Source organism: Myxocyprinus asiaticus, chromosome 45 (assembly GCF_019703515.2).
Source record: "Myxocyprinus asiaticus isolate MX2 ecotype Aquarium Trade chromosome 45, UBuf_Myxa_2, whole genome shotgun sequence".
In the NCBI taxonomy this organism is placed as follows: domain Eukaryota; kingdom Metazoa; phylum Chordata; class Actinopteri; order Cypriniformes; family Catostomidae; genus Myxocyprinus; species Myxocyprinus asiaticus.
Genome location: NC_059388.1, coordinates 30,725,597 through 30,740,475, shown reverse-complemented (window position 1 = coordinate 30,740,475; position 14,879 = coordinate 30,725,597). Strand labels below are relative to the sequence as shown.

Sequence of the window (14,879 nt, the reverse complement as noted above, 5' to 3'; positions counted from 1 at the left end):
ATGTAAAAACTGAAAAAAATACACAAATGTTCACCTCCAGTCATAGGTGAATTACGGACCAGGCCAATGGGGCCAGTGCTTAGGGGCCCTTGACTACCCTAGGCTACAAGGTCTCGCAACCAATCAACTTTGAAAACAAATATTCAATATAAGCTTGAATATCTGGGCCCCATAGCTTATTCAAGGTCCCCTCAATAGGCCCCTGTGACTATGAGGGCCCTCAGTCCTCTTATAGGACCCTTTTGCCTTCCTGTTTCTAATGATATTTTTTAAGCCACTCTTTAACCCTATAACACCGCTTGTATCATATTTATATACATGACTTTCTAGAGCCTCTACATCATCAACATGATTAAAACTTTGCTGAAAAACATGATGAAAGTTTCCATGCTATTCTGGAAGTAGAGGACCTAGTAATATATTTTCCGAAATGGCTACCTTCACACTGTGATGCACTCGTCTTTTTGATATGAAATCTTTGCTGATTTTGATAAAGTAAAATGAACAATAAAGATTATATTTTTACTGATATTTCAAATATATGCATGTTTACACATTTTGTTACATGCTTGTTTTTGTTTTTTTTGTATGCATGATTTGTTTACAAGTATTTACACTGAGTTTACATTGATATGTATAACAAAAGCTAAAAGAGTACTGTCTCTTTAAGAACAGTGGCTGTTCAGCGAGCAGTTGACCAGTGTCTTTACCACATCCGTGCTGTGTGTTTAAATTAATCTGATTGTAATTAAGAGACTTAAACAAATAAACAAAAATGGATTGTGTGGATCTCAGCTTTAAAAGATAATTCAATCTAAATGAAAACTGGCCCCAGGGCCCTTGCTCTGCCTCCAGTCTTGAGGTCTTAACAGCTTGAACTATTTCTGCCATTTCTGAGTAAAAGAGGAAGTTGTAGTGAATATAATCAGTGAAGACGTTTGTCATTTTCACACTCAAACATCTTCAGTGTTACAGTAGAGCACTTGATCTCTTTACTAGCAGGAAATTAATAAGGATTCATTTGATTTTTCAACAGTCTTCTCTGGTAAGTCATTTTATATGTTAGTACACATTTACTTCGGTACATTTGATATTTTCAGATGTTTGTACATCACTTAGAAGATCTGAACATCTGAACACAGGGAAGGAAGTCCTTGATCATTCTAAGATATAAGAAATACTATAAATCAGTTATTCCAAGTTTCAGTTTCTTTAAGGGGTGGGAAACCTAAATCAGGTTACCTGATAGTAAGTCAAAATGTAGTTCTTGTCTTCTAATGTTCTTTATTCTCCATTTAATATATTACTCATGCACAGTAGAAAGAACTTCTGAGACATGAAAATAACTGTGCTTCGATTTCCACTTGAACTGTAATTCTAAAAACATTACCTGTGTGTTTGTTCATTTATATTTTCTACTCTAAGGCTGAATAAACATCAAGGATGGAAACAGCTGTGAAGTTCATTCTCATTAGTTGTCTGATAAAAGGTTGTTTCATTCTTATTATTGGCTGAATTTATGATTTGGTTTCAAAAACATGATTTGACCTTTGTGGGAGTTTAAAGAGTAATTAACACTTATCTCTTTGTGTTTTAGATTATAAATATGTGTTTATGTAATACCAGTCTTTTCAAATCAAACCTATTCTGGGTGTGAACTATGCTACAGTAAGCTGTTTGATCTTAGTTTATGTTATTAATGCATATTTTTGTATATGTTTGTGTTTTGTGTTCTGTAGATGTTTTGTGTGTCTTCAGTATCAATCTGCCAGCGAGGATAGAAGCTCTAGAAGGATCCTGTGTTTTCATACCCTGCACTTTTGATATTGACCAATCTTATCAATATTACCTCACTGATGCAACACGAATATGGATAAAAAAAAAGGATATTATTATTATTCAGATTATGTAGCGTTTGACTCCAGTAGTCCCAGTACAGGAAATCTCAAAGGGGAAATTTTTGGCAAACCAGCAGATAAAAACTGCACCACCCGCTTTGATGATGTCAGTCTGTCTAACAGCGGTGAATATTACTTCAGAATTGAAGGCAGATATGATCTGAAATATAGCTATAAAAAAGAAGTTCAAATTAGTGTCACAGGTGAGTGTCATATTGTTATATACAGTATATCAGGCTGTATACTGTATGCAGTAGTGTTATATTGCACTAAACAGTGGCTCTAAAAAGAGTTTAATAACATCCAATAAAGTTCAGGCATAGGGACTGATCATGTTGATGAATCAATTTAATGACTATAGATTTAAATGAAGCATAAAAGCTGAATTTGGAGACATTATTTACTGCAAAGTAACTTACTGTAATTGTATTCTGCACAAAAATGCTCAGATCATTCTGGATGACACTATTGATATAGTTTGATTTGAAATGAAAAGTGAATCTAAACCTGTATAAGAGCAATTCAGTTTTATTAATGGATGTAATATTGATATAATTTCACTTGTGTTTCAGCGTCTCCATCTAAACCCACAGTGCAGTTGTATAATGATCAGATGGAGGTCAAAGTTCATCAGGAGGTGATGGAGGACGGTTCTGTGATTCTGCGCTGCTCTGCTAACATCTACTGCCCCTTTAATCCACCAACTCTCACATGGAGCTCCTCCTCTAACACACTCATCCTCAATGAACAGCAACATCAGGACCAAACGAAACTCATCTCTGATCTGAACTTCACTATAACTCATCTTCATCATGGAGTCAGTTTCACCTGCACTATAAAATACCAGCTGAAGAACCAGACCAGAACAGAACAGGCGTCCCGTACACTACATGTTCAGTGTAAGACAGGAATATTTGTTCTGTACTGATATTCCTCAGACATTCTGGTTAGGGTTTGTTCTAAACTCGAGCTCGATTAAACAGTAAACATTCTGACAATGTGTCAGTGAGAGATTCGACAAAAGACAAAACTAAATAAGTACTGGGACAATTAATTCAGCCCGAACCTCTTAATGTGGAAACTCTTTTCAAACTTATAATAGTGTCACATTTACACAGAAACAAACACTCACATCTAAACTGACCTAAAACTTTAACACTGTTCTTCTGCTGCCTTGCAGTCAGTGTTGTTTTCTTCTGGAAATACAAATGTTGCCTTGTTCAAGTACAAATCATATTACTTTAAATAATATTGTAGACTGAATTAGTTGTTTCTCCCTCAGATGCTCCTAAAAACACATCAGTGACTGTAAATCCGTCTGGTTCTGTGTTGGAGGGTCGTTCAGTGACTCTGACCTGCATCAGTGATGGAAACCCAGTAAACTACAGCTGGTACAGAGACACTGAAGAACACCTGAAACACCTGCAGACTGGTCAAAATCTCACCATCATTAAAACCGACCCGACACACAGTGGCCGATACTACTGTACAGCTCAGAATCAATACGGCACCCAAAACTCATCTGTACTGCTGGACATTCAGTGTGAGTATTCAGAGTTTATATTTGCTCATTTTCAGCTACTGATATGAGAATTAATTGATTCTCATAATATAGTCTCCATTAAATGTTACAAAACTAATTATTTCTATAGTTACGTATGGAATCTAAAATAAGTGCTGTAACCTATACAGTATATATTTAAACTGGAATGCCTACCATTATGAATCTTCATACTTCATTCTGCTTTTTCATTTGTTCATTCTGTTTTTCAGCCTCCATCAATCCTCCAAACAGTTATTTCTGTCTACGTCCCGGTCACAATTAAAGTTTACAGGTGATCACATCTGTCTCTGGATGGAGGTGTTGGATTAATATTCCACTGGACATTAAATCCTCCTCAACAATTAATACATTTATAACCTGTATCCAAAATAATCTTTTTGAGTCGGTGTAAACTGTCATATGTTGTTTCAATGTTTGTTTTACATTTCATGTTTTTTGTATCTTTTGATGTATTATGTTGGTTGGATATCTTTTTGCAGCTCATTGATCAATATTTGTTGTTTTTAAATGTGTTTATAAATCAATTTGACTAGAGCATTATTTTCAAGAACCAATGCTGTTAATACCTTTTTAAGAGACAGAACAGTAAACACTATTATTAAACAAAACAACAACAACAACAACAACAACAACAACAACATTAAAAGGGGAACTCCAGTATCTAGAGACCAGACACCATTTATCTGAATACTATTTTCAAAGTCAAACAAAAACACTAGCGGCCATTGAAACCAAATAAACTAAATGAAAACTAAATAAATATGAAGCAAAGACTCACCATAGAAACTATCTCACATGTACAACATCAGAGGCCTATACCATGAAGCCGGTTTCGGTGGCTAGCCAGGTAAGTCTTAGATTAGTTTGCCTCAACCCCAGGTTTTAGGTACCATGAAAGTTGGTCGGCTTTTAGTGGTGTTCATCGCCATAGTAACTTACACTACACGGCTGACCTGCTCCATAGCAGATTTCTTTCTGGATTGCAGATCACTAACAGATGCTGAACCAATCAGCTGTGAGTAAAGTGACATCTCTGATGCAATCAAGTCACTCCCCCGTGTCTCTGAAAGCACACTTTACAAATAAAATCTTAGAAATCCACAAAATCGACTCTTCATGATAAATTATTTCTTTGAGAATCTAAATGTAGAGTGTTGTATTTTATTTTAAATTTAATTGCTTTTCATTTACCCTCTTTAGCCATAGCAAAAAATATCTTTGAAAATATAAACACAATATATTAGGCTATCTATAAAACAGCCAGTAAGATGGATTAATAAGATACCTGCAAAAAATAATAGTTTTTAAAATATTAAAAGCTCAAGATTGCTATGGAAAGGGCTGAACGCCACCCAAAGCCATTCTTTCTTTCATGGACTGGAGATGAACACACAGTATTTTACTTGAAGTTATAATAATATAAGCAATAAGCAATATAAGCAGTACACAAAATGTGTCTTTTATAAAAAGATCAAATACATCTTATTATTGCATACCAGTTTTTTGCATACAGTATTCCAAGTGCTCACTTTTTAATTAATCAATAGTAGCCCTTTTATGCTTTTTATTTATAATTTTTTTTACTAAAGACAATGTACAAATTGTACATCAAGAAAGAGAAATAAAAAATAAAAACCCCACAATGTTATTTTGAATAACCATATCAAATAACCATTCACAACATATTCTATAAATAACATGTGTAATTCATTCATTTACATGTTATATTTTATTTCAAATAAAGTGGAAAGAAAGTTAAGGCATCACCTTTTTTTTTTAATATTAAATGAGATAGGACATCATACCTCATATTTTAACTAATTTTGTTCAAAAATCAAGAATCTGAAGGAAACAGTCTAAATTAATGTATAATATTTTTAAGCAAATCCCGTTTATGTTCACATTCCAGGCTTTTATTATTAATTATAAATGTTATTTTCTACATTTGGTATATTTCCAAAATCATTTCTCTCCATCTTTGAAATTGTGGGGGGTTCTGGTTTAAGCCATTTTTTTGTAATCTGTTTCAAAGCTGCTATTCTGATTACCCTAAATATATTTTGTTCAGTTTTATTTCTTAAGGACAATGGCATTTTACCCAAAATAAGGTTTTCTTGATATACACTATATTGCCAAAAGTATTCGCTCATCTGCCTTTAGACGCATATGAAATTAAGTGACATCCCGTTCTTAATCCATAGGGATTAATATGACGTTGGCCCACCCTTTGCAGCTATAACAGCTTCAACTCTTCTGGGAAGGCTTTCCACAAGGTTTAGGAGTGTGTTTATGGGAATTTTTGACCATTCTTCCAGAAGCGCGTTTGTGAGGTCAGACACTGATGTTGGACGAGAAGGCCTGGCTCGCAGTCTTCGCTCTAATTCATCCCAAAGGTGCTCTATCGGGTTGAGGTCAGGACTCTGTGCAGGCCAGTCAAGTTCTTCCACACCAAACTCGCTCATCCATGTCTTTATGGACCTTGCTTTGTGCACTGGTGCACAGTCATGTTGGAACAGGAAGGGGCCATCCCCAAACTGTTCCCACAAAGTTGGGAGCATGGAATTGTCCAAAATCTCTTGGTATGCTGAAGCATTCAGAGTTCCTTTCACTGGAACTAAGGGGCCAAGCCCAGCTCCTGAAAAACAACCCCACACCATAATCCCCCTCCACCAAACTTCACAGTTGGCACAATGCAGTCAGACAAGTACCGTTCTCCTGGCAACCGCCAAACCTAGACTCGTCCATCAGATTTCCAGATGGAGAAGCGTGATTCGTCACTCCAGAGAACACGTCTCCACTGCTCTAGAGTCCAGTGGCGGCGTGCTTTACACCACTGCATCCGACGCTTTGCATTGCACTTGGTGATGTATGGCTTGGATGCAGCTGCTCGGCCATGGAAACCCATTCCATGAAGCTCTCTACGCACTGTTCTTGAGCTAATCTGAAGGCCACATGAACTTTGGAGGTCTGTAGCGATTGACTCTGCAGAAAGTTGGCGACCTCTGCGCACTATGCGCCTCAGCATCCGCTGACTCCGCTCTGTCGTTTTACGTGGCCTACCACTTCGTGGCTGAGTTGCTGTCATTCCCAATCGCTTCCACTTTGTTATAATACCACTGAGAGTTGACTGTGGAATATTTAGTAGCGAGGAAATTTCACGACTGGACTTGTTGCACAGGTGGCATCCTATCACAGTACCACGCTGGAATTCACTGAGCTCCTGAGAGCGGCCCATTCTTTCACAAATGTTTGTAGAAGCAGTCTGCATGCCTAGGTGCTTCATTTTATACACCTGTGGCCATGGAAGTGATTGGAACACCTGAATTTAATTATTTGGATGGGTGAGCGAATACTTTTGGCAATATAGTGTATTTCTATTGTGCAGTTAAATATTAAATTAACCTGTCTAATCACTTCATTTCTATAAGTTTAGAGCACTCATATAGTATTTGACTGTAATGACTGTAATTTGACTGATTTTCTCCACAATTTACCAGCTATTGTATTTACTTTGAATAACAGGCATTATAAAACATCTCATTTGTATCTTCCAAGCAGATTCCCTCCAAACACTGGATTGAGTAGTGTGGAATATATGATATTTCTTGTCAGTCTTGCGGATTAATTTTTATTTTTAATTCATCCTCCCACCTACATAGAATTTTATTCAGAGTGTCCTGTATATCTCTTTCTAGTGCACTCTTTAAAATTCATTACATTTTATTGGATTAGTTTTATTGTATGTATCAGTTATATAATTTATTAATGGATGTATTTCCTTTTTTATTTCTTTAACTTCTGTTAATAAATATCTTCTTACCTGTAAATACATTTACATTTACATTTATTCATTTGGCAGATGCTTTTATCCAAAGCGACTTACAAGAGAGGAAAACATAAGCGAATCATCTTAGGAGACAGTGGTATGAAAAGTGCTGTATTACAAAGTATCACTAGCATCATAATAGTATTCAAAATTGAATAAAGTTTTTTTTTTTTTTTTTTTTTTTTTTTTTTTAATGACTGGTTAAGTGCTCATGGAAAAGATGTGTTTTTAGTCGTTTTTTGAAGACAGAGAGTGAGTCAGCTTCACGGATGGAGTTGGGAAGGTCGTTCCACCAACGTGGTGTGGTGAAGCTGAAAGTCCGGGAAAGTGTTTTGGTGCCTCTTTGTGTTGGTACAACAAGGCGACGTTCCTTAGCCGACCGCAGACTTCTAGTGGGCGCGTAGCTCTGCATAAATGATTTTAGGTATGCTGGTGCAGACCCAGTAACTGTTCTGTATGCCAGCATCAGAGCCTTGAAGTTTATACGTGCATCAACCAGTAGCCTGTGGAGAGAGACAAGGAGTGGTGTAACATGTGCTCTCTTTGGTTCATTAAAGACCAGACGTGCTGCTGCATTCTGGATCACTTGGAGGGGTCTAGTTGCACATGCAGGGAGGCCTGCAATGAGAGTGTTACAGTAGTCCAGTCTAGTTATGACAAGTGACTGGACAAGCAGTTGTGTGGCATGTTCAGAGAGGAAGGGTCTTATCTTCCTGATATTGTAGAGTGTAAATCTACATGATCTTGCGGTCTTTGAGATGTGGTCTGTGAAATTTAGTCTGTTGTCGATGCTTACCCCTAGATTTCTGACCGATTTGGAAGGCGTTACTGTAGTTGCACCCAGCTGCGCGGTGATGTTGTGTTCAACATCAGGGTTGGTTGGAAAGACAAGGAGTTCAGTCTTGGCTGGGTTGAGTTGCAGGTGGTGCTCCTTCATCCAGGCCGCGATGTCCGCCAGGCAGGCAGAAATTCGAGCAGTCACTGTGGTGTCGTTGGGCTGGAAAGACAAGTAGAGTTGCGTGTCATCAGCGTAACAGTGGTAAGAGAAACCATGTGCTTGAATGATGGGTCCCAGTGATGTTGTGTATATAGAGAAGAGGCCCAAGCACTGATCCCTGAGGTACCCCAGTAAGTAGCTGATTTGGCTTGGATACCTCACCTCTCCAGGCTACCTTGAAGGACCTACCTGAGAGATAGGAATTAAACCAGTCAAGCACAGTTCCTGTGATGCCCAGCGAGGAAAGGGTAGAGAGTAATATCTGATGGTTGACTGTGTCAAAGGCTGCAGAAAGGTCCAGCAGAATCAGGACTGATGATCTGGATTCAGCTTTCGCCCGTCTCAGCGACTCGGTGACAGACAGCAGGGCGGTCTCGGTGGAGTGTCCACTTTTAAAGCCTGACTGATTGTCATCCAGCAGCTTGTTCTGTGAGAGATAGGCAGAGATTTGATTGAAAACTGCCCTTTCAAGTGTTTTTGCCATGAATGGTATGAGAGAGACTGGTCTGTAGTGTTCTATTTGTGTGGGATTAAGTGCGGGTTTCTTCAGCAGCGGGGTTACTCGAGCCTGCTTAAATGTAGTGGGAAAAGTGCCTGTAAGTAGAGATGTGTTAATTATGTGTGTGAGTGCAGGTAGGATGGACGGAGAAATGGCCCGGAGAAGGTGGGAAGGAATGGGGTCAAGGGAACAGGTGGTGGGGTGGTTGGAGAGGAGGAGTTTAGAGACCTCAGTGTCAATCAGAGGAGAGAACATGGAGACAGAAGAGTTGCATACAGGAGACAGGTGTTTGACAAGGTGTGGTGCTGAGAATGTATTGCTGATGGCTGCAACCTTATTAGTAAAAAATGTGGCGAAGACATCTGCTGTCAGTGATGTGTCAGGCGGTGGAGGGGGAGGGCAGAGAAGTGTGTTGAATGTTCTAAACAAGCTGGGAGTATCTGTGGTCCTGTTGATCTTGTTCTGGTAATAGGAGGTTTTTGCAGATTTGACATTATCTGAAAAAGTTGCAAGCAGGGACTGATATTTACCTAGATCTGCTGGATCTTTAGATTTCCACCATCTCCTCTCAGCTGCCCTGAGGTCAGTCCGATGTTCACGAAGGACGTCAGACAGCCAGGGGCTGGGTGGTGTAGCACGTGCTGGGCTAGTGGAGATAGGACAGATGTTGTCTAGACAGGTTGTTAAAGTAGAGCTTAGTGTGTCTGTGGCAGTGTTTACATTAAGCGTGGTAAATATATTTTGTGTAGGAAGAGATGTAGAGACAGCAGTGGAAAGGCGAGAGGGTGAGAGGGAACGGAGGTTACGGTGAAAGGAAACCAGTGGTGGAGTCTGTTTTAATGTAGATGGGAGGGTCATGTTGAATTGAACAAAGTAGTGATCAGAGACATGTAAAGGAGTAACAAGAATATTTGAGTTAGTACAGTTACGTGTAAAGATTAGGTCCAGCTGGTTGCCCGATCTGTGAGTTGCTGTGGTGTGTAGTTTTTCCAAGTCAAATGAGGCCAGGAGAGTATTCAATTCAGTGGCCTGGGGCTTGTCTTGGTGTATGTTGAAATCACCAAGAACCACAAGTGGCCTACCATCCTCCGGCAAGGAGGACAGCAGGACATCCATCTCCTCATGAAAGTTTGTCAGCTGACCTGGAGGGCGATAGATGACAACAACATGGATTTTTGTGGGTTGCATTGTAGTACTAGCATGGAATTCAAAACTAGTATTGTTACATAGTGAAGAGTGTGGTGAAAAAGTCCAGTTGTTATGAATGAGCAAACCTGTTCCCCCACCCCTACCGGTGCGTCGAGGGGTGTGAGAGAAGGAGAAGTTGTTGGAGAGAGCAGCAGGTGTTGCTGTATCCTCTGGACGTATCCATGTTTCTGTCAGTGCCAGGATGCTGAGGGTGGACTGCGTGGCAAAGGCTGGAATGAAGTCAGCTTTGTTCACAGCTGACTGGCAGTTCCAGAGTCCCACTGAGAAAGAGAGCGGAGCAGGTGCTGAAGTGCAAAGTGGCCGTAGGTTGTGTGGGTTGCATTTGGTCTTGCATCGATATCGTGTAAACGGTCTGTAACAGATAACAGGGATGTGCCTGAAGGCATGTGTTATTCGTGAAGTAGACATGTTAGTATATAGAAGGAAAAGAGATACAATAACAAGATACTTAAGTGCTATGGTGAGTGGCGCCTTGTCGGTGTCCTTGCTCGGTGGACTCGCACAGGTAGACTCGCTGGTCTTTACACAAGTAGGGCTTTACACGAGGGCTTCCGCGTCAGCATTCGAGTCAAATATATACGTGATGATAATGAGCCGTTCAATGAAAAAGGCAGGACACGCCTTAATGCTACTTAGCACAACAAAGCTAGTCACGTGGTCAGCCGAAACTAAGGGTCGCGCGAGGTGACAAGTGCGACTTCCGTGCTCCGCAAATAAATTATGCTGCACTTTAGCAATAAATAATACTCTAAAACAAGTGAAGCACTGTTTATAAACACTAAAAACCACGATAGTTTACACACACACTGGCCAATCAACGCTAAATCTAGCAGTGAGTAACCTGGGACAAGTCAAAAACAATATAGCACACACACACACACACACACACACCAACCTTCGTATAAGCGACGCGGGTTCAAGACAGTAAACAAACTGCACAAGTCTAGCAATGAATACCACTCTTCAACAAAGTAAAACAATGAAATAAACACACTTACACCCAACTGCAGATTCCTGTAGATAGATTGCTTATCGTATTAAATAATTAATTAAACGTGAATTTGGATGCTCATATATTTTTGCTAGGTTTGAAAAGTTATCCATTCCTTTATCAGTGAACAGTTGCTGATATATTTTCAGACCTCTATCTGCCCAAAACTTCAATGTATTATCTATTCTATTGGGCGTGAAATCAGCAATTTCTTGTAATTTAACTATATCTTTCTTAATATTACTATTTTTCTAAAAGTACTATTAATACAAATATGATCTATTGATTTAAATGTGTTGCTTTATTTGGGTAAGAAAAGGGATATACTAATAGATTCCCCCATTTGATAAACTTCCATCTTCCTCCATTTCACTTTACATTCTTCGTTCATCCAGCTCAATAAAGGTTGAATTTGGGCAGCTTTATAATCATTTATTAAATTTGGGAATTCTAGTCCTCCGAGCCTTTTTAACAACTTATGAACTGTAAGACTTTTTAAGGTTTCCTGTTATCCCATATATATTAACAAAGTAGTAAAAACACTTTTTTGATATAAATGATAGATGTTGAAAAAGGAAAATAAACTCAGGGAGAATATTCATCTATAGTTTTGTAATCAATAGTAGCCTGTATTTATTTGTAATAGTTTTGAATGATATATAAAGTTTTCAGTTCAAAGAAATATAAAAACTTTTATATTTGAAATAAATGTCATCTTTTAAAATGAATAAGCCTGTGTGTTCTTGTTGTGGGCGTACATGAATTCACTTACGCATTGATTTGCCAGCTGTTTTATATATATTTTTTATCACATTAAGAATTAGTGTGCAGCAGTCCTCTTGAGCTCTCGTAGCAGCTGCTGTTTCTTCTTGTTGTGTAAATGTCTTTAATTACTTGATAATTTTACAGTTATCCCTTGTTCTGTGTAAATCATGTGTTTTAAGTCTTCATGATTTCATGTTGATCTCTTGAGCAGTGTAAATGCATTTTAATTCTTTTATATGTTTTATATATTTTTTAAAACAATGTCTTGTGCACAGTTTAAATGAATTTAAATTCTTATTTTCATTATCATCAGCTTTCAGCAGAGAGGTAAATCCCGCTGAGTCTCTCGTGAGAAGTGAATCGTGTTCTCTCAGCCCAGTGTCCTGGCCAAATTCCCCCCATTGGCCCTTCTCAATCATGGCCTCCTAATAATCCCCATCCATTAACTGGGTCTATAACTCTACTCTCTCTCCTCTCCACCAATAGCTGGTGAGTGTGCTGTTGCATCATCCAGGTGGATGCTGCACACTGGTGGTGTTTGAGGAGAGTCCCCTGTTCACTGTGTAAAGTGCTTTGAGTGTAGTGTCAGAAAAGTGTTATATAAATGTAATGTTCATGCATTATGTTTTATTTATTTGGAGAGGATTTTGGACACTATGATAATTTATATTTGTAAAGCTATAACTTTTGATTGCTTTGTCATATAAACACAAAATTTCTCAGATACAGTTGACATGATTGGAAAAAAAAAAAAAAAAAAAAATGTTTTTTGGAGCCACATTATTTACACCCAGAGATTTATAATGTCAAATCAGAAAAATAAGTAAAAAAGTAAATTTTTGGCTCAATTTATTTTATTTTTCAGACTCAGAATGTATCATAATCTATATAATTTTTTTCATTTTTTTTTTTTCCTTTTTCACCCAATTTGGAATGCCCAATTCCCAGTGTGCTTTTAAGTCCTCGTGGTTGTGTAGTGATTTGCCTCAATCCAGGTGGCAGAGGATGAATCCCAGCTGCCTCTGAGACTGTCAACCTGCACATCTTATCACATAGCTTGTTGAGTGTGTTGACACAGAGACATAGCATGTGTGGAGACTTCACACCATCCACCGCAGCATTCGTGCTCAACACACCATGTGCCCCACTGAGAACAAACCACATTATAGTGACCACGAGGAGTTAACCCCATGTGACTCTACCCTTCCTAGCAACCAGGACAGTTTGGTTGCTTAGAGACCTGGCTGGAGTCACTCAGCATGCCCTGGGATTTGAACTAGCAAGCTAGTGAACTCCAGAGGTGGTAGCCAGAGTATTTTACCACTGAGCTACTCAGGCCCCCTCATAATCTACATAATTAAAAAATGTAAAAAGTTTTCTTTACAATGATACTAAACCCTTGACCCTCCTTGTTTTTTGATTTTTGAGTTATAAGTCTTTAATTTTGGGAATGCCACTGAAACAGGAAATCTTTAAAAACACCTTCAGAGCTTAAAGGGTTAACAAATAGCACTAAAAACACTGCAAAAGAACATCAAATCTCACTATTGTAATCGCTGGCATCACATAAACGGCATCTTTCATTTATTATTTTGTCAATAGTCATATATGCACTCATTAAAGAGTGTTATTCAGAAATTTGGTAGACTTAAGCATTTAAATTTCATAACAAAAATCCATCAAATTGAATTGTGTAATGTTTAACAAAATGTAATTAATAGAACTTAAAAATATGTAGTTATATTTTTTATTTTTTATTAAAGATTACTTAAATCAATTTGATGGAATTTTGTAATGAAATTAAAATGCGTACATCTTAAAACAAATTTTTGAGTGTATAGACAGACAACACACACTGGATACAAACACTGCAGCATTTTACTGTGGTGTTTCCTGTTTGCTAATCATCTCGGGAAAGAAAATATCTGCTGACGGTTTTCAGTTAAAAATCTCACCTTTCTTATTTTAATTATCATCTCAAAATAATTTAGAAAAGAAATGTAAAAACTGAAAAAAATACACAAATGTTCACCTCCAGTCATAGGTGAATTACGGACCAGGCCAATGGGGCCAGTGCTTAGGGGCCCTTGACTACCAGGGGCCCGAGAGGGCCCTAGGCTACAAGGTCTCGCAACCAATCAACTTTGAAAACAAATATTCAATATAAGCTTGAATATCTGGGCCCCATAGCTTATTCAAGGTCCCCTCAATAGGCCCCTGTGACTATGAGGGCCCTCAGTCCTCTTATAGGACCCTTTTGCCTTCCTGTTTCTAATGATATTTTTTAAGCCACTCTTTAACCCTATAACGCCGCTTGTATCATATTTATATACATGACTTTCTAGAGCCTCTACATCATCAACATGATTAAAACTTTGCTGAAAAACATGATGAAAGTTTCCATGCTATTCTGGAAGTAGAGGACCTAGTAATATATTTTCCGAAATGGCTACCTTCACACTGTGATGCACTTGTCTTTTTGATATGAAATCTTTGCTGATTTTGATAAAGTAAAATGAACAATAACGATGATATTTTTACTGATATTTCAAATATATGCACGTTTACACATTTTGTTACATGCTTGTTTTTGTTTTTTTGTATGCATGATTTGTTTACAAGTATTTACACTGAGTTTACATTGATATGTATAACAAATGCTAAAAGAGTACTGTCTCTTTAAGAACAGTGGCTGTTCAGCGAGCAGTTGACCAGTGTCTTTACCACATCCGTGCTGTGTGTTTAAATTAATCTGATTGTAATTAAGAGACTTAAACAAATAAACAAAAATGGATTGTGTGGATCTCAGCTTTAAAAGATAATTCAATCTAAATGAAAACTGGCCCCGGGGCCCTTGCTCTGCCTCCAGTCTTGAGGTCTTAACAGCTTGAACTATTTCTGCCATTTCTGAGTAAAAGGGGAAGTTGTAGTAAATATAATCAGTGAAGACGTTTGTCATTTTCACACTCAAACATCATCAGTGTTACAGTAGAGCACTTGATCTCTCAGGAAATACTCTGTTGAAAATATTTCTTTAATTTTTCAACAGTCTTCTCTGGTAAGTCATTTTATATGTTAGTACACATTTACTTCGGTACATTTTATATTGTCAGATGTTTGTACATCACTT

At 38.0% G+C, this 14,879-nt stretch overlaps 1 protein-coding gene and 1 long non-coding RNA gene across 36 annotated transcripts in view; one reads left to right on the top strand and one right to left on the bottom strand.

Annotated features, from left to right (window-relative positions):
• The first annotated feature begins 727 nt into the window (after positions 1-727).
• Positions 728-14,879, top strand: part of LOC127435448 (B-cell receptor CD22-like) — a 106,793-nt gene continuing 92,641 nt past the window's right edge. For 3 of the 21 annotated variants that reach the window (XM_051688938.1, XM_051688939.1, XM_051688936.1), the window contains exons 1-5: positions 744-1,045; positions 1,426-1,489; positions 1,740-2,101; positions 2,471-2,797; positions 3,181-3,441. In XM_051688938.1, coding sequence (XP_051544898.1) covers positions 1,870-2,101; positions 2,471-2,797; positions 3,181-3,441 — 820 coding nt within the window. In that variant the 5' untranslated portion in view covers positions 744-1,045; positions 1,426-1,489; positions 1,740-1,869. Of the gene's footprint in view, positions 1,046-1,425; positions 1,490-1,739; positions 2,102-2,470; positions 2,798-3,180; positions 3,442-14,660; positions 14,808-14,879 lie in introns of those variants that run through there. The other 18 variants (XM_051688941.1, XM_051688940.1, XM_051688944.1 and 15 more) reach the window with 14 other exon arrangements.
• Positions 7,450-14,879, bottom strand: part of LOC127435457 (uncharacterized) — an 80,931-nt gene continuing 73,501 nt past the window's right edge. For 6 of the 15 annotated variants that reach the window (XR_007896213.1, XR_007896218.1, XR_007896214.1 and 3 more), the window contains 4 exons: positions 9,714-10,345; positions 9,315-9,430; positions 8,475-8,712; positions 7,450-8,285 (listed from right to left, as the gene is read on the bottom strand). This is a non-coding gene — a long non-coding RNA (uncharacterized LOC127435457). The remainder of the gene's footprint in view (positions 8,286-8,474; positions 8,713-9,314; positions 9,431-9,713; positions 10,346-14,879) is intronic. The other 9 variants (XR_007896227.1, XR_007896216.1, XR_007896226.1 and 6 more) reach the window with 8 other exon arrangements.